The sequence below is a fragment of the Erpetoichthys calabaricus genome, chromosome 11 (assembly GCF_900747795.2).
Source record: "Erpetoichthys calabaricus chromosome 11, fErpCal1.3, whole genome shotgun sequence".
Lineage (NCBI taxonomy): Eukaryota > Metazoa > Chordata > Cladistia > Polypteriformes > Polypteridae > Erpetoichthys > Erpetoichthys calabaricus.
In genome coordinates, this window is record NC_041404.2 from 36,690,149 (window position 1) to 36,717,953 (window position 27,805).

At 39.1% G+C, this 27,805-nt stretch overlaps 1 protein-coding gene across 1 annotated transcript in view; it reads left to right on the plus strand.

Moving 5' to 3' along the window:
* Window positions 1-27,805, plus strand: part of LOC114660319 (polypeptide N-acetylgalactosaminyltransferase 10-like) — a 112,814-nt gene that overhangs the window by 45,760 nt on the left and 39,249 nt on the right. The window contains exons 5-7 of the mRNA XM_028812941.2: window positions 538-723; window positions 13,023-13,206; window positions 26,631-26,748. Coding sequence (XP_028668774.2) covers window positions 538-723; window positions 13,023-13,206; window positions 26,631-26,748 — 488 coding nt within the window. The remainder of the gene's footprint in view (window positions 1-537; window positions 724-13,022; window positions 13,207-26,630; window positions 26,749-27,805) is intronic.

The window sequence follows — 27,805 nt, forward strand, 5'->3', positions numbered from 1 at the left end:
AAATTTCTGCCAAGAAAACTGCAACTTTTTCTGCCTTATAATTGTAAGGCATCCTTTCGGGCCTAACGCTTACTTTACTCTGCTGTAATAAAATAAAAGTAATGTTTATAAAAAGTAATACATTCTGCTGGGAATTTCTTGATTATAACACAGTAAATGTGGATATTGGAACAAAACAATGTTAAATTAAAACTAGTATCATGAATTGGTTCAAATGAAAATGTTGACTCCTTGCCTTTCTCATTGGACTAAGTAAGTTATGTAACTAGGTTATAGCATTAAATGTTGAGGTCTTGTGTGTATTTTAGGTTTGTTTTTCCTTTAAAGAGAAATAACATTTTATGCATGTTTTTGTTAATATTCAATATATATTGTCTTTTTGGAAGGGCAGAAAAATATTTTTATTTATACATTTTTTTACAGAATTTGATACAGTGTTTAAGATTTTACACCAGAACAGTTGAGCTCTCTGATTTGTAGTTTAGTTTATATTTCTGTACACTAAGATACAAATAAAATCTTGTTTTACTTTCAAAGATCATTTGAAGATTACTCTTGAACAATACATGACCCGTCTCCCGAAAGTAAGGATTATCCGCACCAAAAAAAGAGAAGGTTTGATAAGAACCCGACTGCTGGGTGCTTCAGTGGCTGTTGGAGAAGTTATAACTTTCCTTGATTCACATTGTGAGACCAATGTTAATTGGCTGCCTCCATTGCTTGGTAAGTGGGTAAAATGAGATTTTGCAATTGTCAATAAAACTGGGTGTGTTTAGTTTGAAGTTTGTGGAGGACAAATAGTTTTTTGCACAGTGTATTACTATTATGCTGCAACTGTTGTGACTCTCTATTCACAGAATATTTTATAGGTTTTCACAATGAGATTTTAAGAGAACATAATAACCAAAATGTTGGGTGTATTTTGCTGTGGGTGTCTGCACAGTAAGAACTATTCACATTAATTTTTTGTAGTTGTGGATAATATTTGAAAGTTATATTTTATTGTTAGTATAATAGGCAGGCTAGCTTATCATGCAGCTGCTCAAAGCTATTATGGTAAAACACTGTTTTTAATAAAATTTGCAAAAATCTCAAGTAAACTTTTTTCATGTTGTCATTATGGGGTGTTGTGTGTGGAATTCTGAGGAAAAAAATGAATTTAATCCATTTTGGAATAAGGCTGTAACATAACAAAATGTGGAAAAAGTGATGTGCTGTGAATACTTTCCGGATGCACTGTATATTACTTACTATCTGTACTTTCAAATAATGACTAGAATGCTCAACTGTTTTTAGTGATAATATGCAACTAAATAAGTTAAAAGTGTATTTTATTTTGTCTGCAGTGTTCTGTTTGAAGAGGTCTTCAATCAGTACATTCAATCTGAACATTTATAAAGTATCCTGGTGTACTAGGGTGTTGTACCGTGTTAGCCATTATGAATGTAGAGAAAAGCCAAGCAAAATGACACCTTTTATTGGCTAACTAGAAAGATTACAATATGCAAGCTTTCGAGGCAACTCAGGCCCTTTCTTCAGGCAAGATGTAAGATTACATCTTGCCTGAAGAAGGGGCCTGAGTTGCCTCGAAAGCTTGCATATTGTAATCTTCTTTCGAGGCAACTCAGGCCCCTTCTTCAGGCAAGATGTAAGATTACATCTTGCCTGAAGAAGGGGCCTGAGTTGCCTCGAAAGCTTGCATATTGTAATCTTTCTAGTTAGCCAATAAAAGGTGTCATTTTGCTTGGCTTTTCTCTAAAGTATCCTGGTAAAGTCAAAAGTACATTGATTTTTTGGTATATCCGGTTTTCTTTTTTGTCATAAAACATTTTGAGTAAAATTTTAATCTAAAGTAGTATATTTCTGAGTTTATAAACCTAAAGTCATATGTAGCATTTTTCCAAATCTAGGCATTTTCTACATATGCATAGATGTATAATGTATTTATCTCTTTTGTTAGAAACTACAGCAAAATGTTAAAATCAGTTTTGTTTTTAGTGTAGCGTATAAAAAAAATTCTTCAGCTGATTCAACTAGAATGTCATAATAGCTAAAATTAGAAATATAACTATCAAGCTTAATATATACATTTTACTTGTTATGGGATCATTGAGATAATGTATATACTTCCTGAACTGAATTAATTTATGGTGTTGTAATTTTATCCATGAGATATTCAGTTATACAGTAATCCCTCCTCCATCGCGGGGGTTGCGTTCCAGAGCCACCCGCGAAATAAGAAAATCCGCAAAGTAGAAACCATATGTTTATATGGTTATTTTTATATTGTCATGCTTGGGTCACAGATTTGCGCAGAAACACAGGAGGTTGTAGAGAGACAGGAACGTTATTCAAACACTGCAAACAAACATTTGTCTCTTTTTCAAAATTTTTTTTTTTTTTTTTTTTTTTTTTAAATATTTTTATTTTATTAATTTTTTTGTAATCATTCCATACAAACAGATCAATTTATAACCCAACAAATTTGAAAACAAATCAAACCCCACCCCTGAGAAGGAGAGCTTAGCTAAAGGAAAATTTCTTTAAGCTTTTTAATAAGGCAACATTAGACAAAAGAAGGGGAGAAGTAAATATCTATATAAATAAGAGATGGAGAAGGGAGTTAAATGCAAATCTTTTTCAAAAGTTTAAACTGTGCTCCATGACAAGACAGAGATGACAGTTCAGTCTCACGATTAAAAGAATGCAAACATATCTTCCTCTTCAAAGGAGCAAACAAATCAATAGGGCTGTTTGGCTTTTTAAGTATGCGAAGCACAGCGGCACAAAGCTGTTGAAGGTGGCAGCTCACACCCCCTCCGTCAGGAGCAGACAGACAGAGAGAGAGAGAGAGACAGATAAAAAAATCAATACGTGCCCTTCGTGCTTTTAAGTATGCGAAGCACCAGGCAGCATGTCGCTTCACGAAGCAGCTGCACAAAAGGTAGCCAACGTGAAGATAATCTTTCAGCATTTTTAGACGAGCGTCCGTATCGTCTAGGTGTGCGAACAGCCCCCCTGCTCAATCCCCCTACGTCAGGATCAGAAAAAGTCAGAGAGAGAGAGAGAGAGAGAGAGAGAGAGAGAGAGAGAGAGAGAGAGAGAGAGAGAGAGAGAGAGAGAGAGAGAGAGAGAGAGAGAGAGAGAGAGAGAGAGAGAGAGAGAGAGAGAGAGAGAGAGAGAGAGAGAGAGAGAGAGAGAGAGAGAGAGAGAGAGAGAGAGAGAGAGAGAGAGAGAGAGAGAGAGAGAGAGAGAGAGAGAGAGAGAGAGAGAGAGAGAAGAAAGCTGGGTAGCTTCTCAGCCATCTGCCAATAGCGTCCCTTGTATGAAATCAACTGGGCAAACCAACTGAGGAAGCATGTACCAGAAATTAAAAGACCCATTGTCTGCAGAAACCCGCGAAGCACCGAAAAATCTGCGATATATATTTAAATATGCTTGCATATAAAATCCGCGATGGAGTGAAGCCGCGAAAGGCGAAGCGCGATATAGCGAGGGATCACTGTAATCGGTAAGCTTGCAACTAACTGTCATTCCTTTTGAATTGGAGTGTGCCAAAACTGTTCTAGTAAAAGATGAGCCACTCCTGAAAGTAGGGGTATGTCAGCATTAAAGGCTTGCAATAAGTGTGCACAAATTCCCTGTAAGTAGTAAGCTAAGCACTGACGAAGTTAGTATATGAACTGCATCTGAGTAACTGCACCACTTGCACAGCTCTCAGCAAATCAGAAGTGATTTTTTTCTAAACAGTTTGTTTCATCTTAGTGCAATCCACAGAAAAGGCAGCAAATTATGACACATTTAAATCTTTTATCATGCACAAGTTGTGTTTATATCTCCCTATTATTAAAAAAAAATCTTGGAAGGAGACGAGATGTCATTTTCTTGTAGAGACACTTGTACGTCCCACGAGAAAGTGATTTGACTATGCCCAGGGCCGAAAATAACGGACAAAGAGTAGATGACAAAGTAGAATGTCGTAAAGAATTAAAAAATGTTGGCGCGGTGCACATGCAGAGCAGGTTAGAGATAATGGAAGTACGAAAATTCAAAAGTCTCAAAAAAAGGATAGGAAAGATCACATTAGCGCAAATAAACGGAAATTATTACCCTGTAATAATAACGGAACAGCGAAAAGAGATTGAATATATTGTTCGGATTTAAACTTTAAGTCAGAGGCTTGTAGATCATCTAATTCGTGTTGCCAGTAAGAATTAAAAGATTCTAACAACTTTGCCGTGGTATGAAGTCCCGTGAGACGGAGACTTTTAACATGAGATTCTTTCAAGTCACGCCCTACATACAACTATTTTCAAACAAGACCACGGTCATCTAACCTCAGTCATGTGAATGCTTTTGTCAGACACAGTTCCTGTTCTCTCAGATCTTAGTCGTGTGAATGCTTTTGGCAGACACACTTCCTGAGCTCTCAGCTCTTATAAGTTTTATCAGGACAATAATTTTATACATTCTAGATGACACGTCAATGGCAAAGCGAAGAAGAAAGAGCTTGGACAAACATTCGAAAAGTCATTTTATGGATTAGAGAGGATGAAAGGATAGTCAATCACAGGCAGTTATACGTTGCATTGTCACGATGCAAGCCCAAAGAAAAGTTAATTCCAAATATTGTTTTTACTAAAGTTTTAAAGTAAAAGTGAAAATAATGCATCTATATATATAATTCACTAAGCCGGAAGACAAGTAGCCACCCATGGAAAGCACGCCGGAAGGGGTGTGGATTCACTAAGCCGCCGACAAGTAAGACACCCATGGTGCACGCAGGAAGGAGCCACGCCCACCAACTCTAAGACCATTGGATACGATGACAACTCGCAGAGCCACGCCCACCAACTCGGACGCGACACCTCGGAAAACATGCCGTCATTTCTGTTTGTCTGTGCCACAGTCCACATGCAGCTCTGAGCCACGTTGACTTTTCATTAGTCAACCTCAGTGGAACCTTGGTTCACACACAGGCAGCGCGAGAGAGAGACAGAGGCACACACAGGCAGCCCGAGAGAGAGAGCCGCGCGCACACACAGGCAGCGCGACAGAGAGAGCCGCGCAATCCTTTAAAACTGAGGTTAAAACACAATGAAGGAAGTAGTCTTTAAAAACCAATAAGCCCTGTGCCTCTTTTTCATTAGAGTCTCACCTGCTTCACCGCCCTGCAACAGTCGAGACGCTTTCTCAGCAGCTGACCTTCTCTGTGCCTGACTCCACTACTGTCAGTCACCTGATTAAAAATGGTGAACTCCTGCAATGTTACTATCTTGGTTGGCTTTTACATAAAGTTCGGATTTGTTCAAATGTACCTTTTTTTCCCCCTGTGCTTAAAACTCATTTAAAAAAAAAGTGTTTATACAACTGCTGCAATGTTACAGAGAGAAAGAGAGAGAGAGCTCGGGTGCTTCTGAGAGACAGAGGGGGAGGGGGCTCACGTGCTGCTGAGAGAGAGAGGGGGGGGCTGGGAAGGCTCGAGTGCTGCTGAGAGAGAGAGAGGGCTGGGGAGGCTCAGGTGCTGCTGAGAGAGAGAGAGCCTGCGCATGCAGGGAGCCTGGGTTTTTTTCCCCCTGTGCTTAAAACTCATTTAAAAAAAAAAGTGTTTATACAACTGCTGCAATGTTACAGAGAGAGAGGGCTCGCGTGCTTCTGAGAGACCGAGGGGGAGGGGGCTTGTGTGCTTCTGAGAGAGAGCCTGCGCGTGCATCTGAGCAAAGACAATTTCCTGTTAGATTTGCCTTTGCGATGACAATTAATAAGGCACAGGGCCAAACTTTCAAAAAGATGTGAATGTATCTGCCAAAACCAGTTTTCAGTCACGGACAGTTGTATGTTGCTCTCTCCAGAGTTCCATCTTTTCATTCACTTACTGGTATGCCTGCAGGAACACGTGCAACGAGCGAGAGAGAGAGAGCGACACACACACGCATACAGGTGCGCGAGAGAGAGAGCGCTGGACACGTAAGAATAATAATACTTCATTACATTGATATACCGGTGTTTTCAGTATTCAAAGCGCTATCCACACAGGGAGAAACCAGGAAGCGAACCCAAAATCTTCCACAGTCTCCTTACTGCAAAACTGCAGCACTACCATTGCGCTACAAGGCAGTTAAAGAATGCACCGGCCTCGATTTTGTTTTCACTTCTGTTTACAGCGATCGGATCGTAGCGTGCATTGTTGCAATGTTACTTTTCTTGGTGGCTTATTACATTACGGATGTTTCACATGTTAATTTTTTTCCCTGTGCTTAAAAGACATTAAAAAAGTGTTTCTCAACTGTGACTCCGGAACAACTCAGTACGCAAGCTATATTAAGCGTCAACAACGAAGACTCGCTACAAGTGCTGAAACTTATCTCTACCGACGAAGTAACTTTCACCAGCGTGGCCTCCATAGTCACAGACGATCCCGCTTTCAGTCACGGACAATTGTATGTTGCTCTCTCCAGAGGTCCATCTTTTCATTCACTCACAGTGGTATCCACAGACCCACCCCATTTGGACAACTGTGTCGTTCAGCAAGTGTTCACCCATCAATACATAATTATGCGGCGTATGTTACGCCGCGGGTTGGCTAGTATGTAATAATTCCCATGAAAATAACAATCTCTTTAAATTGTATATCCAGGAAAACCAAACCCGGGGGTGGGCGAGCAAAGTGAGCCCTAGTATTATATTATATATATATATATATATATATATATATATATATATATACAGTAATCCCTCGCTACTTTGCGGTTCACTTTTCGCGGATTCACGACTTCACGGGTTTTTAAATACAAGTGATTGCCCGCCTATCGCGGAAGTTATGTTCCAGACCCATCAGCAACAGGAGAAAATCCGCGATATAGAAAGACCATATAAATAAACATTTTTATAGTTTAAGCCTTAAAATACCTATCCCACATGCTTTAAACACATGTAAACTTATAAAACACACTTTGTTAACACATATGATATGTGGATGTCGGGCTAAGGATATGAGTAACATCTCACTATTATAAAACATTTTAACTTCACGCAAGACAAGACAGTGAGACAGGAAAATTGGTGATGTACAGGCTTAAAATTATTGACACGCAGAGCGACAAGCAGCACAAAGTCCACTTCTCCTTAGCGTTCATTCAGCTCCCCACCCCCTTGACAATGCGAAGTGGCAGGAGCGTACTGCGCTTCTGGGGAGGGGGGGTTTGAGCGAAGGTGCGTTCAGCTCTCACACACCCACACACACACACACACTCCTCCTTCCGAACGCGCAGAGCGACAAGCAGGCATTTTGGCAGAAGCAGCACAAAGTCCATTTCTGCTCAGCGTGAGTTCAGCTGCCCCCCTTCACAAAGCGAGTGCAGACACATTGACATCTGATCGCTGCGTGCAGTGTGCAGTGTTGGTCTGAGGTGTTTAAGAATGTAGAAAGTGTTTAAGAGCATAGGAAGTGTTTATAAGAGCGTGGGAAAGGTTAACAAGAGAGTGAGAAAGGTTTATAAGAGTGTGGGAAGGGTTTATAAAGCCTTAAAATATGTATAAATAATAAAATAAATATATGTCGCTACTTTGCGGATTTTCACCTATTGCGGGGGGCTCTGGAACGTAACCCCCGCGATAGGTGAGGGATTACTGTGTATATATATATATATATATATATATATATATATATATATATATATATATATATATATATATATAATATACAGTACTGTGCAAAAGTTTTAGGCAGGTGTGAAAAAATGCTGTAAACAAAGAATGCTTTCAGAAATATAAATAATGATTGTTTATTGTTATCAATTTACAAAATGCAAAGTGAGCGAACAAAAGAAAAATCTAAATCAAATCAATATTTAGTGTTACTACCTTTTGCCTTCAAACCAGCATCAATTCTTATAGGTACACTTGCACAAAGTCAGGGATTTTGTAGGATTCTAGTCAGGTGTATGATCAACCAGTTCTACCAAACAGGTGCTAATGATCATCAATGTCACATGTAGGTTGAAACACAGTCATTAACTGAAACAGAAACAGCTGTGAAGGAGGCTTAAAACTGGGTGAGGAACAGCCAAACTCTGCTACCAAAGTGAGGTTGTGGAAGACAGTTTCATGTCATGGCAAGATTGAGCACAGCAACAAGACTCAAGGTAGTTATACTGCATCACCAAGGTCTCTCCCAGACAAAGATTTCAAAGCAGACTGGGGTTTCAAGATGTGCTGTTCAAGCTCTTTTGAAGAAGCACAAAGAAATGGGCAACGTTGAGGATCGTAGATGCAGTGGTCGTCCAAGGAAACTTAGTGCAGCAGATGAAAGACACATCAAGCTTATTACCCTTCGAAAACGGAAGATGTCCAGCAGTGCCATCAGCTCAGAACTGGCAGAAACCAGTGGGACCCAGGTACACCCATCTACTGTCAGGAGAAGTCTGGCCAGAAGTGGTCTTCATGGAAGAGTTGCAGCCAAAAAGCCATACCTCTGATGTGGAAACAAGGCCAAGCGACTCAAGTATGCATGAAAACATAGGACCTGGGGTGCAGAAAAATGGCAGCAGGTGCTCTGGACTGATGAGTCAAAATTTGAAATATTTGGCTATAGCAGAAGGCAGTTTGTTCGTCGAAGGGCTGGAGAGCGGTACAATAATGAGTGTCTGCAGGCAACAGTGAAGCATGGTGGAGGTTCCTTGAACATTTGGGGCTGCATTTCTGCAAATGGAGTTGGAGATTTGGTCAGGATTAATGTTGTTCTCAATGCTGAGAAATACAGGCAGATACTTATCCATCATGCAATACCATCAGGGAGGCATATGATTGGCCCCAGATTTATTCTGCAGCAGGACAACGACCCCAAACATACAGCCAAAGTCATTAAGAACTATCTTCAGCGTAAAGAAGAACAAGAAGTCCTGGAAGTGATGGTATGGCCCCCACAGAGCCCTGATCTCAACATCATCGAGTGTGTCTGGGATTACATGAGGAAACAGAAGGATGTGAGGAAGCCTACATCCACAGAAGATCTGTGGTTAGTTCTCCAAGATGTCTGGAACAATCTACCAGCCGAGTTCCTTCAAAAACTGTGTGCAAGTGTACTTAGAAGAATTGATGCTGTTTTGAAGGCAAAGGGTGGTCACACCAAATATTGATTTGATTTAAATTTCTCTTTTGTTCATTCACTGCATTTTGTTGATTGATGAAAATAAATGAGTAACACTTCCATTTTTGAAAGCATTCTTTGTTTACAGCATTTTTTCACACCTGCCTAAAACTTTTGCACAGTACTCTGTATGTGTGTGTATATATGTACAGTGGTGTGAAAAACTATTTGCCCCCTACCTGATTTCTTATTCTTTTGCATGTTTGTCACACAAAATGTTTCTGATCATCAAACACATTTAACCATTAGTCAAATATAACACAAGTAAACACAAAATGCAGTTTTTAAATGATGGTTTTTATTATTTAGGGAGAAAAAAAATCCAAACCTACATGGCCCTCTGTGAAAAAGTAATTGCCCCCTTGTTAAAAAATAACCTAACTGTGGTGTATCACACCTGAGTTCAATTTCCGTAGCCACCCCCAGGCCTGATTACTGCCACACCTGTTTCAATCAAGAAATCACTTAAATAGGAGCTGCCTGACACAGAGAAGTAGACCAAAAGCACCTCAAAAGCTAGACATCATGCCAAAATCCAAAGAAATTCAGGAACAAATGAGAACAGAAGTAATTGAGATCTATCAGTCTGGTAAAGGTTATAAAGCCATTTCTAAAGCTTTGGGACTCCAGCGAACCACAGTGAGAGCCATTATCCACAAATGGCAAAAACATGGAACAGTGGTGAACCTTCCCAGGAGTGGCCGGCCGACCAAAATTACCCCAAGAGCGCAGAGACGACTCATCTGAGAGGTCACAAAAGACCCCAGGACAACGTCTAAAGAACTGCAGGTCGCACTTGCCTCAATTAAGGTCAGTGTTCACGACTCCACCATAAGAAAGAGACTGGGCAAAAACGGCTTGCATGGCAGATTTCCAAGACGCAAACCACTGTTAAGCAAAAAGAACATTAGGGCTCGTCTCAATTTTGCTAAGAAACATCTCAATGATTGCCAAGACTTTTGGGAAAATACCTTGTGGACTGATGAGTCAAAAGTTGAACTTTTTGGAAGGCAAATGTCCCGTTACATCTGGCGTAAAAGGAACACAGCATTTCAGAAAAAGAACATCATACCAACAGTAAAATATGGTGGTGGTAGTGTGATGGTCTGGGGTTGTTTTGCTGATTCAGGACCTGGAAGACTTGCTGTGATAGATGGAACCATGAATTCTACTGTCTACCAAAAAATCCTGAAGGAGAATGTCCGGCCATCTGTTCGTCAACTCAAGCTGAAGCGATCTTGGGTGCTGCAACAGGACAATGACCCAAAACACACCAGCAAATCCACCTCTGAATGGTGGAAGAAAAACAAAATGAAGACTTTAGAGTGGCCTAGTCAAAGTCCTGACCTGAATCCAATTGAGATGCTATGGCATGACCTTAAAAAGGCGGTTCATGCTAGAAAACCCTCAAATAAAGCTGAATTACAACAATTTTGCAAAGATGAGTGGGCCAAAATTCCTCCAGAGCGCTGTAAAAGACTCATTGCAAGTTATCGCAAACGCTTGATTGCAGTTATTGCTGCTAAGGGTGGCCCAACCAGTTATTAGGTTCAGGGGGCAATTACTTTTTCACACAGGGCCATGTAGGTTTGGATTTTTTTTCTCCCTAAATAATAAAAACCATCATTTAAAAACTGCATTTTGTGTTTACTTGTGTTATATTTGACTAATGGTTAAATGTGTTTGATGATCAGAAACATTTTGTGTGACAAACATGCAAAAGAATAAGAAATCAGGAAGGGGGCAAATAGTTTTTCACACCACTGTATATGTATGTATATATATATATGTGTATATGTATATATGTGTATATGTATATATGTGTATATGTATATGTATATATGTGTATATGTATATGTATGTATATATATATATATATATATATATATATATATATATATATATATGTGTATGTGTATATGTGTATATATAATATAATATTTTAAACTGGCTGCCTAAGGTGGCGGTTGTTTACTCTGTGTGCATAGGATAAGGATGCAAGTTTGGTGATGGCTATCCAAGACCATCCCTGATGAGAGTGCACAATACACCAGTTGATTCAATATACTGGGTAAAAATTTTCTTCAAGCATGGATTTTGAAAAAAAAATGCTATCAGTATGCCAAAAAACTATTAGGAAATGTGTGAGCACGTTTAAACGTAAAATAGAAAATGTGACAATTTTTGCATGCTAAAGGAAATGGGGCAAAATGTGATTTTTAGTGTCTTAAAGTAATGTGTAAGGAGTTGTATGTGAACAGTGTGTAATAATGAGTCTACCCCTTTAAGAATATTACCCAGATTGATGTGGTGTTCAGTCAGATTGGCAAGTTGATGCAAACAGAAAAATGGAACAGGTTTAAGTTGTGTCGTGTGCTGTTTCTGTGAAAAAAAGAGTGGTATGAGTAAGAACATGAGCGAGAAACTACTTTAATAAGTTCAGGAAGCGTGAACACCTGCTATTGACTCTATTTAAGTAGCAAAGTTATAAGAAGCATTTAATTGGATAAGAGGTGTATTTGTGTGGACAATTCAGTAATGCATTTTGTTTTAAAAAATATATATATATACTTCTAAAGTATATACAAATTCTTTATACTGATATCTCTCATACCCCATAGATTTTAATTGTTCCATGATAATTAATTTTTGGCCATATTTCCTTCTCCTTGTTCATGATACTTACTTATGTTCTTGTCTGCATACTCTGCTGACTGTTTTCCTGTCAAATGTTTTACTGTTCCTAAACTGGCCTGGTATTAGTGCTTCTGAGGTCATTATGCCCAGAGCTGCTTTTGGTTTGCTTTAGCTCTTCCCCATTCTTAGGTAAAAGAATGGGTACAGAGTTTTTCATATGTTAACATTAGTTTGTCTTGATTAATCAAGGGGGCAGCTAAAATAAGTTGATGCACTGGGAATCTGAGCCTGTTACAATGCATGTACATACATTGTATGGGAAATTTTAATTTTTCAAGGAGTTTTTTTAATTTGTTTGTTTTCTTTGTTAATCAGAAGAGCTAACTTTTGGTTAGGAAACAATTTGATCTGCCAATGGTGTTCCACTGTGGAGTCAATGCTGTGATTAAAAAGCAGAGCTGTTTGTCAAGAATATTATGCATTATGTTGAGATTTCCTTTGCTGCGGAAAATTACAGAATATAGTAGCATATTTGTCCTGTGATTCTATATCCTTTCTTTTTGTGTTTCTGCTGCTGTATGCATATGAATTTCCCCATTGCATTAATAAAGTTTATCTAACCTCATTTATCTCAAATATCCACACATTTGAATTAAAACAAGAGCTAAATTAATGTTCCCAATTTTGTCAAGTCTCTAGCTTCAGCTAACTTCTACCCAGGAATGAATGATCATTGCTTTCAGTAGCTAGCATTCTTCCAAATAAATGTACCTGATGACATTGCTTCACATAAATAGTAGGGTTTTTTTTTCTTTTTCCTGTTCAGCAAAATAGAGATTGCACTGGCTAGCAAAATAGTCAGAAATGACAAGAAGAAAGACCAAGCAGAGCAGGAACAATACGAATTATTATTAGGAGTAGACATCTCCTGGTCAGAACACTGTGGTTCCCTTGTTAATTGTAACAATAATGGGCAAAGACATATCAGATATTGTATTCTAACCATAAATAGTATCATGTTATGAGAATTGTGCAAAAGCCTAGTTAAAATCCTTGAAAACAATTAACACTTTTAGTAATTTATGCACATTATAACTTTATTCAATACTATTAGCTGCTTTTAGTGAAATGTGATCTGCTAACATCATTTTATTATTAATTATCTTCAAGTAATTTTGGTTGTAATTTTATGTGTTTAATATTTCATGCATGCTTACTTTGTTTTATTTAATTTTAGATAGAATTGCCCTAAACAGAAAGACAATTGTTTGCCCAATGATTGATGTTATTGATCATGATAACTTTGGATATGAAACCCAAGCTGGTGATGCAATGCGTGGTGCATTTGATTGGGAAATGTACTACAAACGAATCCCAATTCCTCCAGAAATACAAAAGTCAGATCCAAGTGAACCTTTTGAGTGAGTATAAGAGTAAGCTTTGTTACACAAGTATTTTTACCTAGCAGATGTAATATTCTCATTAATCATTAGTGTTCATGTTGTCATTGTATTAGTTTCTAGTCTATATTAGGTAGTTGTATTAGGTTTTATTAAAATAGAACTTTAATAACTTAATTTGTTAACCATAAACAGTCCAATTTCAAACTGCTAACTAAGTTCATACTTTACAGTTAGGTTCATAAATATTTGGACAGAGACGACTTTTTTCTAATTTTGGTTCTGTACATTACCACAATGAATTTTAAATGAAACAACTTAGATGCAGTTGAAGTGCAGACTTTCAGCTTTAATTCAGTGGGGTGAACAAAACGATTGCATAAAAATGTGAGGCAACTAAAGCATTTTTTTAACACAATACCTTCATTTCAGGGCCTCAAAAGTAATTGGACAAATTAAATAACTGGAAATAAAATGTTCATTTCTAATACTTGGTTGAAAACCCTTTGCTGGCAATGACAGCCTGAAGTCTTGAATTCATGGACATCACCAGATGCTGGGTTTCCTCCTTTTTAATGCTCTGCCAGGCCTTTATTGCAGCGGCTTTCAGTTGCTGTTTGTTTGTGGGCCTTTCTGTCTGAAGTTTAGTCTTCAACAAGTGAAATGCATGCTCAGTTGGGTTAAGATCAGGTGACTGACTTGGCCATTCAAGAATTTTCCACTTCTTTGCTTTAATAAACTCCTGGGTTGCTTTGGCTGTATGTTTTGGGTCATTGTCCATCTGTATCATGTACAGATGTAGTATGTAGTATGTCTCTGAACACCTCAGAATTCATTTGGCTGCTTCTGTCCTGTGTCACATCATCAATAAACACTAGTGTTCCAGTGCCACTGGCAGCCATGCACGCCCAAGCCATCACACTGCCTCCACTGTGTTTTACAGATGATGTGGTATGCTTTGGATAATGAGCTGTTCCTAGCCTTCTCTATACTTTTTTCTTGCCATCATTCTGGTAGAGTTTGATCTTGGTTTCATCTGTCCAAAGAATGTTTTTCCAGAACTGTGCTGGCTTTTTTAGATGTTCTTTAGCAAAGTCCAATCTAGCCTTTCTGTTCTTGAGGCTTATGAGTGGCTTGCACCTTGCAGTGCACCCTCTGTATTTACTTTCATGCAGTCTTCTCTTTATGGTAGACTTGGATATCGATACGCCTACCCCCTGGTGAGTGGTGTTCACTTGGTTGGCTGTTGTGAAGGGGTTTCTCTTCACAATGGAAATGATTCTGCGATCATCCACCACTGTTGTCTTCCGTGGACGTCCAGGCCTTTTTGCGTTAATGAGTTCACCAGTGCTTGCTTTCTTACTCAGGATGTACCAAACTGCTACAATGTTACGAGTGACAAAATCTACAATTTCTCGGATGGGTTTTTTCTGTTTTTGCAGCTTAAGGATGGCTTCTCTCATCTGCATGGAGAATTCCTTTGACCGCATGTTGTCTGTTCAGAGCAAAATCTTCCACATGCAAGCACCACACCTCAAATCAACTCCAGGCCTTTTATCTCCTTAATTGATAATGACATAACGACGGACTTACCCACACCTGCCTCTGAAATATCCTTTGAATCAATTGTCCAATTACTTTTGAACACTGAAATGAAGGGATTGTGTTAAAAAAATGCTTTAGTTGCCTCACATTTTTATGCAATCGTTTTGTTCACCCCACTGAATTAAAGCTGAAAGTCTGCACTTCAACTGCATCTGAGTTGTTTCATTTAAAATTCATTGTGGTAATGTACAGAACCAAAATTAGAAAAAAAGTTGTCTCTGTCCAAATATTTATGGACCTAACTGTAAGTCAGTGGCAGAAACCATAAACATGATCAGAAGATATAGTGTCTTTACTAATGTCACAAAAGGGTAAAATAAAACTAATATCAGTACATAACAGAAGTACCATGATTGGGGAGAAGACAGAATTAGTACAAAATGGGAAGAGGTGTACACTTGTTGTTTATTGCTATTAGAAATAAATGACATTGTAAAAAGTTTATATTGGATTAAGCGGGTCAAAGAATGTTATGCTACAAATATGTTGTATTCTTGCTACACTTAATGGATTATCTAGCAGTATTTGAACAAACAAACCTTGATATGAAAATCAAGGTACTTGTTTTAAATGAAGTCTTTTGCATGGTTATTATTTAATAGTTAATTTTTGAAAATTCCTATTTCAATAGTTTTTGTGAAGAGTAGATATGGTTTAATTTGCAGTATTTTTTATATACTTATGTATATTGCAAAACTATGTATGGTTGGAAAGTGAACATTCTTTGCTAATTAGCAGTATAAAATTAAATATGTAATTTAAATATTTGAAGTTTATTAAAATGACAGATATTAGGTAATATTTCTAGTATTAAAGTAGTAGCCCACCTACTTGAATAAATTAAATTTAGTTATCACGTGTTTACTTTGTGGCTTGTAGAAGTTTTAAGTACATTTATAATGTGTTAAGTTTCAAGGCCTTGATGGTCCATTGTTCATTCCTATTTCAGAATCCTTAATTGCAACTTAAATATAGCAGAGCAATTTATAGAATAAGAGTTGTGTCTGGCATGCTTATTCTAAAATTATATTGATGAATTCTTGCCATGTTTTAAAAAGGTTTTATTTTAATAGACTTGATCATAAGAAGTACCTTTTTTGGTCCAGAATATCTTAAGAGTTATATATATTGAACCAAGAAAAATTAAGAATTTATTTTACGGTGGCTAGAGTGCCAATCCCACCACCAACTTCCAAGTTTTCCCTGTAAATTGGAGGACCTGCTTGCAGGGCTGGATGCAGATTAGCGTTATACCCAGGACTAAGCAATTGCAGGTTAAGGGCCTTTCTCATGGGCTCATGTCACCCATTGCATTTGGGTCTCAAGGGCTCATGTCACCCGTTGCATTTGGGTCCCAATCCAGGTGGTTTGTCATGTGGTGGGTGCGGCAGTGCGCTGTCACCGCATGCTTCCTTCTTATTTTAGGCCCTTGTCCATATTTTAGAACTGCTTTGTAGCAATTAATGGCTTCCGTCTCTTGTGAAGTTATTGAAGATAAAAGTACATGGATTTTACAATGGAAAATGTGGGATCTCTTTAAAAACCTTTATTTTGCTCTTAAATAAGAAAAAAAACACAATGAGATGTGTACATCCATCCATCCATTTTCCAACCCGCTGAATCCGAACACAGGGTCACGGGGGTCTGCTGGAGCCAATCCCAGCCAACACAGGGCACAAGGCAAGAACCAATCCCGGGCAGGGTGTCAACCCACCGCAGGAGATGTGTACAAAAAATGTATAATTAAATGGAGTGAGCACATGAAATTTAAAAATTTAATGGTTAGCCATTGTGAGTGAGCAACTACATATGTGTTGTCTTTCATTGGTAAGGCTTTATTTATCCACAATTGGCACACCCGTTTTTCAGTACGTTACATTAACAACTTTAAAATTAACTTTAACAGCTGTACAGTTTCTACCTTAGTTAAGGAAAATATGTGTAGCTTTATATTTGTACTGTACTATGAAATATGCCAATTAGAAACAACATTAAAACCACCTGCCTAATAGTGGTTTGGTCCCCTTCATGCTGCTAAAACAGTTCTCATTCATCAAGGCATGGACTCCACAAGACCTTGGCAGTTGTTCTGTGGTATATGGCACCAAGACGTTAGCAGCAGATCTTTTAAATACTGGAAGTTGTGAGGTGGGACCTCCATGGATCAGACTTTTTTTTTTTTCTAGCACATCCTGCAGATGCTCAGTTGGATTAAGATCTGAGGAATCTGGAGGCCAAGTCAACACCTTGAACCCTTTGTTTAAAGAATAAACCATTTTTTGCAGGATGCATTATCCTACTGAAAGAGACCACTGCCATCAGGGAATACCTTTGCCATGAAAGGTTGTAGAAGATATGCTGCAGTCTTTAGGTGTGTAGGTAGATAACATCTACATGAATACCAGTACCCGATGTTTCCCAACAGGACATTGCCTAGAACACCACACTGCCTCCGCCAGCCTACCTTCTTCCCTTTAGTGCATCTTGCTGCCATCTCATCCCCAGGTAAATAAAACAGATGCACCTGGCCGTTCATGTGATCTAAAAGAAAGCATGATTCATCAGACCAGACCACCTTCTTACATTTCTCCATGGTCCTGTTCTGACTCTCACGCGCCCATTGTAGGCACTTTCGGTGTTAGACAGGGGTCAGCTTGGGCACTCTGACCTGTCTACGGTTACACAGTCCCATACACAACAGGGTGCACTGCACTGTGTGTTCTGACACCTTTCTCTCATGGCCAGCGTTAAGTTTTTCAGCAGTTTGAGCTACAGTAGTTCTTCTGTGGGTTTAGACCATACGGGCTAGCCTTCACTCCATATGAGCATAAGTGAGCCTTGGGCACCCATGACTCTGTCAGTGGTTCACTGGTTGTCCTTCCTTTCACCACTTTTGGTAAATTCCAACCATTACATACTGGGAACACCCCCCACAAGACCTGCTGTTTTTAGAGATGGTCTTACCAAGTCGGCTAGCCTTCACAATGTGCTCTTTGCTAACATCACTCAGATCCTTACAAGTGCACATTTTCATGCTTCGAACACATCACCTTCAAGAACTGATTGTTCATTTGCTGCCTAATATATCCCTTCGCTTGACAGGTGCCATTGTAACAAAAGAGTCGGTTATTCATTTCACCTGTCAGTGGTTTTAATGTTGAGGCTGATTGGTGTATTGATATTTGTGAAATGAGCAAAATATATTAAATGGATACCTCAATGAAATTAACATTGACTGGAGTTGGTATGAAGGAAAGTAGTAATAGGAAGTAATTGCAGGTGAAGTGAATGTAGTTTGTTTGTAATATTAATATACTAACCGACGCCCGCCATAGCATACGGCGGTGTAAGAATAGGAACGGAAAACGGTGAGAAAGGAATTCAGAAATCAAGTAGAAATAAATACTTCTTGAAAGGCGCAGTGTGCATTTAGAATTTCCGGCCAAGTAGGATTACATGTGAAACTGATAAATAAATCAGGCTTTCCGAATTTACGTACTATGGCCATGGCATCCTGATAGTTTTGTTGCATGTATCTTGGACTTCCTGGAAATGTGGATGGCAATATGATCATTTTGCCTACACGTACGTTGTTATTTTCAATGTTTGCTTGCAGTGCGTCTGTATTCAAACATTGTATTGTTCCACGCGCAGATCTTGTTGATGTAATCTGAGATAGTTGAGACGCACGCCCTCTGTTTTAACATGCGCATCTATGACGTACTGTTGGAATAGTTTGTCGCTGGAGTGCAAAATACTAAATGTATTCCTCATTGCTAATCTGTACGCATAAAATTGGCATCGAGTAAGCCTTATTCGCTGGGCGGTTCTTTTATCGGGAACATGTTGTAAATCTTTGTGTCAGCCAATGTCTCCGTAAGGGAATAAAAGTGGGTAAACCATAGGATCGCAATTCATATTGAGCGTGGACATCTGTTTATAGGAGTTCCGTATGTAATAGATGCAAATGTCCCTTTCGGCAGGCGTTTCACCATCTTCTCTGACGAAAATCGCAGTGTCGGGGAATTGTATCGTCGTAAATCCTGCCCAGGGTTTTCCTTGAAAACCAATCGTACAGATGCTGTTGGATTGGACTGAGCAGGGTTGATGGATCTGAGCATGGAATCTAGCTGGAGAAGTACATTTTCGCTGCATGCAGAGTTTGCTTTATTTTGTAAGCATACTTCAGTAGCTTGCGCTGTGTCAAAAACATACAACTGTCCATATCCTGGAGAGGTAGAAGTGTTAGCGTATAGTGGAGAGATTTGGTGATAAATTTGCCCGTGTATTTTAAAACGATATAGTCCGTGGCCAGGAGGTTGAATTAACTATGCACCCATGGAAGCAAGTGCTAGAGAAGAGTTGTATTTCTCAAATGTGTTCACGATAATTTTTAGCTTCTGATGTTTGCTGTGTAAGAAGCTGTTGTAAAGACACAGGTGGCTCCCGCAAAGGTGGTAAAGCTACTTTACCATTGTGGCAGCACCTTGAATACTTGTTGGATGTGTTACGCTCAGCAGGCCAGTATAGTGCATGACATGGAAGACGACGAATAGGAATCGAGAAATGCTGTGTCAGCTGCGTGTGGGTGGGACCGGTTTTGAAGTGGAAGCAGGAAGAACCAGAAGAGAAATATATATGAGATGTGCAGCGTTCACCTGTCCCCCATCACCCTCGAATAAAGATATGCCGAAATATTGGCAAGATGCATGTTTGTCTTAATTATCCTGGCAATATACAAGCTACACACAGTGTAAACAGTAGGTTACATTGACAATGAGGAAGCTAACAGTCCACCTTGATAATATCATTTAAAACACTCAAATGTAAACAGTGCAATTTTCAGATAAATTAAAGGACAATGATCTAATCTTATGAAGCATAGACATTACATTAGCAACTTTAATGTTGAGAAAGAAAAAAAATAAGGTATTATGACATAATCTGCAATCTTAAAACATTTTCTTAAATTAAGTTAGATGGCTTTTTAAATTTCAAATCTTTTAAAAAAGAAATCCATGGTAAAGCAATTATTGCAAAGCACACAGAAACAAAAGTTTTGGTAAAAGCAAAGAATTTGTGACTGGCTGGTATAAGAGTAGTAAAAAACACTTTACATTAACAGTCTCTAGTAACCTATCTGAGATGATAATTATGAAGATAGTTTAGGCAATAAGATGCACTTTCAATATGCTCCAGAGTCAAGTTTATTTTATTTGTATTTTTATTATTAAGGGTTTCTGTAGGCTGTGCCGAAAAACAAGTACTTTTGGACAATTCTGACATCATCAGTGAAATAATATGTATACTTCAGACTATTAACTGTTATTTTTCATATTTACTTGCAGAATCTTTTAATGTATACTGTTGGAATCAGACTCAAAAGAGTAAAATGCCCCAACAGAAGCTGATTAATATGTATTTATTGCATTTTTTTAATGAGGCAATTCATGCAAAATATGTTCTTTTCGAGCAAGTCTTACTCCCACTTATCCCCCAGTGCTGCTCAGTTTCTCACACACTCTTGCTGTAGAGACCTAAAGCTGACCTGACCAGCTAAGGTTAATTGAAGCATCTGGCATTGTTTTCACCTGCATCATTAGCACTGTCACTGCAATTTAATATTCTCACACATAGAACAATGTTAAGAGTACTTTATAAAATAACACCTTTTTAATAGATTTTTTTATTTTTACTTCTCCCCATAACATGCAAAAATTGGAATAGGTATATTTAGGAAATTAATCAATGATTCTACATGATATTTAAATTAGAGAAATATTTTTCTACTACTTGATAACAAGTCAGTGATGAAAAAGGTAGAACCTTGCACAAGGCAACAACATTAAATCTTTAAATGACTTATTGCAAGAATTTAGATTTGACCAAAACAAATAGTGCACTTTACATTCGCTCATGAAAGTTTAAAAAAATGTGCTTTTCAGTTCTGCTTCTTTAAATTAAAGGTGTCAAGGGACTGCGTTATGTGCCAGGCAGAAAGCATCTCTAGTTGGGGCACAGTTATACCCACACCGTCATACTCCTGTGGAAACAGTTTAGGGTTGATGCCAAACTTAATATGCTCATCTTGACATGTGGGTTGAAAAAAAAAAATGCGAGAAAAGCCAATACAAAAATAGAAAGAACAATAAACGCCACAAAGACAAAAACTAGGCACTTAAATGTAGTCTTCTGGAACTGGATAGCAGCAGCAGTAACCAGGAAACCAATGTCCTGTCTCATCTGTATTGCAACCCCAATTCCAAAAAAGTTGGGACGCTGTGTAAAATGTAAATGAAAACAGAATGCAATCATTCGTAAATCTCATAAACCCATATTTTATTCACAATAGAACATAGAAAACATATCAAATGTTAAAATTGAGACACTTTTTCATGAAAAATATTAGCTCATTTTGAATTTGATGGCAGTAACGTCTCAAAAAATTTGGAACAAGAGCAACACAAGGCTGAAAAAAACGACTAGAAGAACATTTTACAACCAATTAAAATGGTTGGGAGCATGTGCTGATAGCGCGTTGCCGCACCCACCACACGACAAGTCATCTGGATTGGGACCCGAGTGCATCTGGTGACACCTCAGCACCACACTGGAACAGTGGCTGGAATGCTAAGCCTGCCACCAATCCTTAAGTTTCTCTGCTAGTTAGAGGATTTGCTTGTAGGACTGGATGCAGATTAACACCATACTCAGGACAAAGCAATTGCAGGTTAAGGGCTTTGCTCAAGGGCTCAGCGGAGTACAGTAATTTCTGTTGTTTTTATGGGATTCGAACCGGCAACCTTCCGATTGCCAAAGCAAATGCCTAACCTCAGAGCCACCACTCCGGGGCAAATGGACTGAGGCAAAGTGGAAAGCTGTTCTTTGGTCAGATGAATTGACATTTGAAATTCTTTGTCGAAAACATGGATGCCGTGTCCTTTGGATTAAAAAGGAGAGGTACCTTTTGGCTTGTTATCAGCACTCAAAACTTCAAAAGCATGCATCTTGGATGGCATGGGGGTGAATTAGTGCCTTTGGAACTGGCAGCTTGCACATCTGGAAAGGCACTATCAATGCTGAAAGGAATATAAAGGTTTTAGAGCAACGTATGCTGCCATCCAGGCAATGTCTTTTTCAGAGAAGACCTAGCATATTTCAGCATGACCATGTTGAACCGCATACTGCATCTATATACAGCATGGGTTTGTAGCAGAAGAGTGTGGGTGCTGAAATGGCCTGCCTAGAGACCAGACCTTCCACCAGTTGAAAACATTTAGCATATCATGAATGAAAAATATGACAAAGGAGACCCAGGACTGTTGAGGAGCTATAATCCTATATCAGACAAGAAAGGAACAACATTCCTCTCCCAAAAGTTCAGCAGCTGGTCTCCTCACAGATGTTTATGTACTATTGTGAAAAGAAGAGGGGATGCTTCACAGTGGTAAACATGGCCCGGTCCCATGCCATCAAATTTCAAAATTACCTTATTGTGAACAGAGCAGGCTCTGAGAGACTGCTTTGGAACTACGGAATGGGATATCCTGCAGGGATCACATAGTGAGAACATTGAGGAGGTTGTTGACTGCACTACTGACTACATCAACTTCTGTATGGACATTGTATTTCCAGTAAGAACAGTACGCTGCTATGCTAACATCAAGCCATGGATTACAAGTGACATCAAGGGCCTTTTGAACCAGAAGAAAAGGGCTTTTAAAGGCGGTGATCAGCATGACTTCAAGCGCGTGCAGAAGGAACTCCGAGTCCAGCTCAGAGCGGTGAAGGAGCAGTACAGGAGAAAGCTGGAGTAGAAGTTGCAGAATAACTGCATGAAGGAAGTGTGGGATGGGTTGAAGATCATCACTGGCTTCAGCTCGAAGCGGGGTGCCACCATCGAGAGAGATGTGAAGAGAGCAAACCAAATGAACAACTTCCTTAACAGGTTTGACCACCCTAACCCACTTTCACCTCGGAGTACTGCACCCTCCACCCATCCTTCTGCTGATACCAGCATAGGAGAGACATCCCCACATACAATTACAGCAGCGCAGGTGAGCAGAGAGCTGAGAAAACTTCGTGCTAGCAAAGCAGCGGGTCCAGATGGAGTATCGCCACGACTGCTGAAGGCCTGTGCACTGGAGCTGGGGAGTCCTCTACAGCGCATCTTCAACCTGAGCCTGGAACAGGGGAGAGTCCTGAGGCTTTGGAAAACATCTTGTATCACCCCAATCCCAAAGGTATCACATCCTAGTGAGCTGAATGACTTCAGGACTGTCGCTCTGACGTCACATGTGATGAAGACAGCTACTGCTTCACCACCTGAGGCCAGAGGTATGCCATGCCCTCGACCCTCTGCAGTTTGCATACCAGGAGAAGGTGGGAGTGGAGGATGCCATCATCTATATGCTACACCGATCCCTCTCCCACTTGGACAGAGGCAGTTGTGCTGTAAGAATTGTTTCTGGACTTCTCTAGCACCTTTAACACCATCCAACCTCTGCTCTTTAGGGACAAGCTGACAGAGATGGGAGTAGATTCATACCTGGTGGCATGGATCGTGGACTATCTTAAAAGGCAGACCTCGGTATGTGCATCTCGGGAACTGCAGGTCTGACATTGTGGTCAGCAACACAGGAGCGCTGCAGGGGACTGTACTTTCTCCGGTCCTGTTCAGCCTACAGCGCATCCGGAAAGTATTCACAGCGCATCACTTTTTCCACGTTTTGTTATGTTATAGCCTTATTCCAAAATGGATTAAATTCATTTTTTTCCTCAGAATTCTACACACAACACCCCATAATGACAACGTGAAAAAAAGTTTACTTGAGGTTTTTGAAAATTTATTAAAAATAAAAAAATTTAGAAAGCACATATACATAAGTATTCACAGCGTTTGCCATGAAGCTCAAAATTGAGCTCAGGTGCATCCTGTTTCCCCTGATCATCCTTGAGATGTTTCTGCAGCTTAATTGGAGTCCACCTGTGGTAAATTCAGTTGATTGGACATGATTTGGAAAGGCAAACACCTGTCTATATAAGGTCTCACAGTTGACAGTTCATGTCAGAGCACAAACCAAGCATGCAGTCAAAGGAATTGTCTGTAGACCTCCGAGACAGAATTGTCTCGAGGCACTAATCTGGGGAAGGTTACAGAAAAATTTCTGCTGCTTTTGAAGGTCCCAATGAGCACAGTGGCCTCCATCATCCGTAAGTGGAAGAAGTTCGAAACCACAAGGACTCTTCCTAGAACTGGCCGGCCATCTAAACTGAGCGATCAGGGGAGAAGGGCCTTAGTCAGGGAGGTGACCAAGAACCCGATGGTCACTCTGTCAGAGCTCCAGAGGTCTTCTGTGGAGAGAGGAGAACCTTCCAGAAGGACAACCATCTCTGCAGCAATCCACCAATCAGGCCTGTATGGTAGAGTGGCCAGATGGAAGCCACTCCTTAGTAAAAGGCACATGGCAGCCCGCTTGGAGTTTGCCAAAAGGCACCTGAAGGACTCTCAGACCATGAGAAAGAAAATTCTCTGGTCTGATGAGACAAAAATTGAACACTTTGGTGTGAATGCCAGGCGTCACGTTTGGAGGAAACCAGGCACTGCTCATCACCAGGCCAATACCATCCCTATAGTGAAGCATGGTGGTGGCAGCATCATCATGCTGTGGGGATGTTTTTCAGCGGCAGGGACTGGGAAACTAGTCAGGATAAAGGGAGAGATGACTGCAGCAATGTACAGAGACATCCTGGATGAAAACCTGCTCCAGAGCGCTCTTGACCTCAGACTGGGGTGACGGTTCATCTTTCAGCAGGACAATGACCCTAAGCACACAGCCAAGATATCAAAGGAGTGGCTTCAGGACAACTCTGTGAATGTTCTTGAGTGGCCCAGCCAGAGCCCAGACTTGAATCCAATTGAACATCTCTGGAGAGATCTTAAAATGGCTGTGCACAGATGCTTCCCATCCAAACTGATGGAGCTTGAGAGGTGCTGCAAAGAGGAATGGGTGAAACTGGCCAAGGATAGGTGTGCCAAGTTTGTGGCATCATATTCAAAAAGACTTGAGGCTGTAATTGCTGCCAAAGGTACATCGACAAAGTATTGAGCAAAGGCTGTGAATACTTATGTACATGTGATTTCTCAGTTTTTTTATTTTTAATAAATTTGCAAAAACCTCAAGTAAACGTTTTTTATGTTGTCATTATGGGGTGTTGTGTGTAGAATTCTGAGGAAAAAAAATGAATTTAATCCATTTTGGAATAAGGCTGTAACATAACAAAATGTGGAAAAAGTGATGCGCTGTGAATACTTTATGAATGCACTGTATATCTGAAGCTGTTATTTTGCTGGAACGCAAATCTTTTCCCAAGGAGCATATTTCCTGCAGACTGCATTGACCTCCATGAAATTCCATATACTTCGCAGGATTCAGTTTACCCTCTTCTTGGGCATGCTGCAGATAAGCATCCCCAGAGAATGATGCTACTACCACTATAATTCACCTTGGAGATGGAGCAATTTATGATATTGTGCATATGTTTTTGACTTCAGGGAGTCCCATGTGTATTTTTCCAAACTTTAGTTAAGGTGTTGTTTATTTTCAGCCCTAACCCCCCACCCTCTGCCAAAGGCCTCTCTCCTTTACACTCTCGCATAAAGCTGCAACAGAAGCACCCAGGCAGCAGTTTTTAATATGCACAGCCTCTCTAATCTTAGCCATGTTAGCTTGTAAATCGTTCAGTTTCATTGGTTTTCCTCATAGTCGGTCTGTTCTAGGCAGATTTACAGGCGTGCTATACTCTTTGTTAATGGTTGATTTAACTGTACTCTGGTGGATATTCAGTTTCTAGAATATCTTAATTTTTCCATTTTCTACCTTTTATGTTCACCTTTTAGCTTGGAGTGTTTTTTGTCTTTATTGTATAGGTTAGGCCACTATACTGATTTTACCACAAGTTGGACCTTCCAAATAGCAGTGATTTTATACTTTAATAATTTAAAACTCATTGAATACAGACAGGTTACTCTGTTTAACAAAGTATGTAACTTCTAAAACCAGTTGGCTGTACCATTGATGATTTAGATGTGCCATATTAAAGAGGGTGAAGACTTATGAGATCAGTTATTTTGTTTTATATTTGTGATTAATTTAGACCACCTTGCAGATATCTGTTTTCACTATGATAATGAAGTCATTTTTCTGTTTATCAGTGACAAAACACACTAATTTAAATCCACTGTGATTTAATGTTGTATAACAATAAAATGTTGAATCTTCCAAGGGGGGGGTGAATGCTTCTTACAAGCACTGTAAAAGCCCCATTAGTTAGAAGTTAATAGGTACAGTTTTTAATTGGTTAAGAACCATAAACTGAAAAAGTTCATGCTTGTTTTCAGTCAGTTATTTACTTTTAATCACTTACATTAAAGCTAATTAGAAAAATTAAGTCTGGAAAACAGTAACCTTTTGGTTTCAGTGATTTAACGCAGTTACTTGTATAATAAGCAAAAAAACAATGTAAAAAATTACCATTAAAGAGGGGCAATTGTGTTAGTATACTGGATTTGTTTTCTCAACTACTTGAAACACAAGGAACAGGCTATTAAAGTAGTATTAAATAGAATCCATATTTATTGACATATTACTAGTTTTCATTGCATATTATCTTTTATATTAAATCTAGAGTTTTATTTTAATATAAACATTTTGACTTTTAATTTTCTGTGCCTTACTAATTAAAATGTGTGCCTATTCTGCTTTAATAATGTTTAAAGTAATGATTTGTTAGGTAAGTTTTTTTAACTATTCCATTCCATTTGTGTTCCACACCTGTAGGTCCCCTGTCATGGCTGGTGGATTATTTGCAGTTGAGAGAAAATGGTTCTGGGAACTAGGAGGTTATGACACTGGTCTTGAAATCTGGGGTGGAGAGCAGTATGAAATATCTTTTAAAGTAAGTGGTTATTATTTTGAATACACCATTTTTTCCTTCCTAATGCTTCTGTCTCTCACTTCAGTTGAATTTTGTCTTTTTGCGAGTCTGGTAGGATAAGAGTTACTGGTAAAATTGTTTTAACAGTGGTTTGCAATTTTTGGCCCCCTTTATTTTTTCAATTAATCATTCACTTGTTATATCTTACTCTTTCTGCTTGCTATTGTCTGTTTAGATAATTATACTGACGTTTATTGTACAGTCTGCATTGCTTCTATGGATTTAAGGTAATTTCCTGTAGTGCTTGCAGCCCTGGAGTTGTCTACTTTGACTTGTACTAAGTTTAGTACCTTGTAACTTGCACCTGTACTGCTCATTTTCATAAGTGACCAAAAAAAATTTGCTGTTCCCATGGAATACATAACAAGAGGTATATTTCTCATTTCAATAATCATCATTGGGGCAAGGAGACCAAGGAAATAGTTGGCTGACAAGGCAGTGAATCTGGTTTCATGGGTGTCCCAATTGTTCATACAAATGCACATAATGCTCAGTTTACACTTTGGCCACTGCCCATTTCGCAGCTAACTTCATAGTCTTATATTGCAAAAATTCTATGTCAAGGCATGACCACTGCCACATCTTGTAGGCCTTTTTCTTTTCTTTGATGGCCAGTTGAACTTCTTCGCCCCACCAGACTTGCCTGTTGATTGATCTTTTTTCAGATTTTATCTTCCTACATATCACTGCAGTGGAAGTGCTGATTTGTCCAACAATGTTCCAGAATACTTCTACTGGTTGGTTGAGATTGGTACCAACTACTTATTATGTTTGAGAACATTCCAGCACTTGATGTTTTCTTTCACAGTTGTGTGCACTTGCGTGGAATGGCCTTCCCTGCTGTATGTTTTAGGTGTGTTGTTCATTTCTTTCAGAAAGTATTGGCTCTGACCAGGTGACGGACATTGTTGTTCTTGTTTCCAAAACCTTGTCCACCTTGGTACTACTACTAATAATAATAATAATTCTTAAAGGTCATTCATATTTGTCCTTGGGAACCTTAATGGTTACTTCAGTC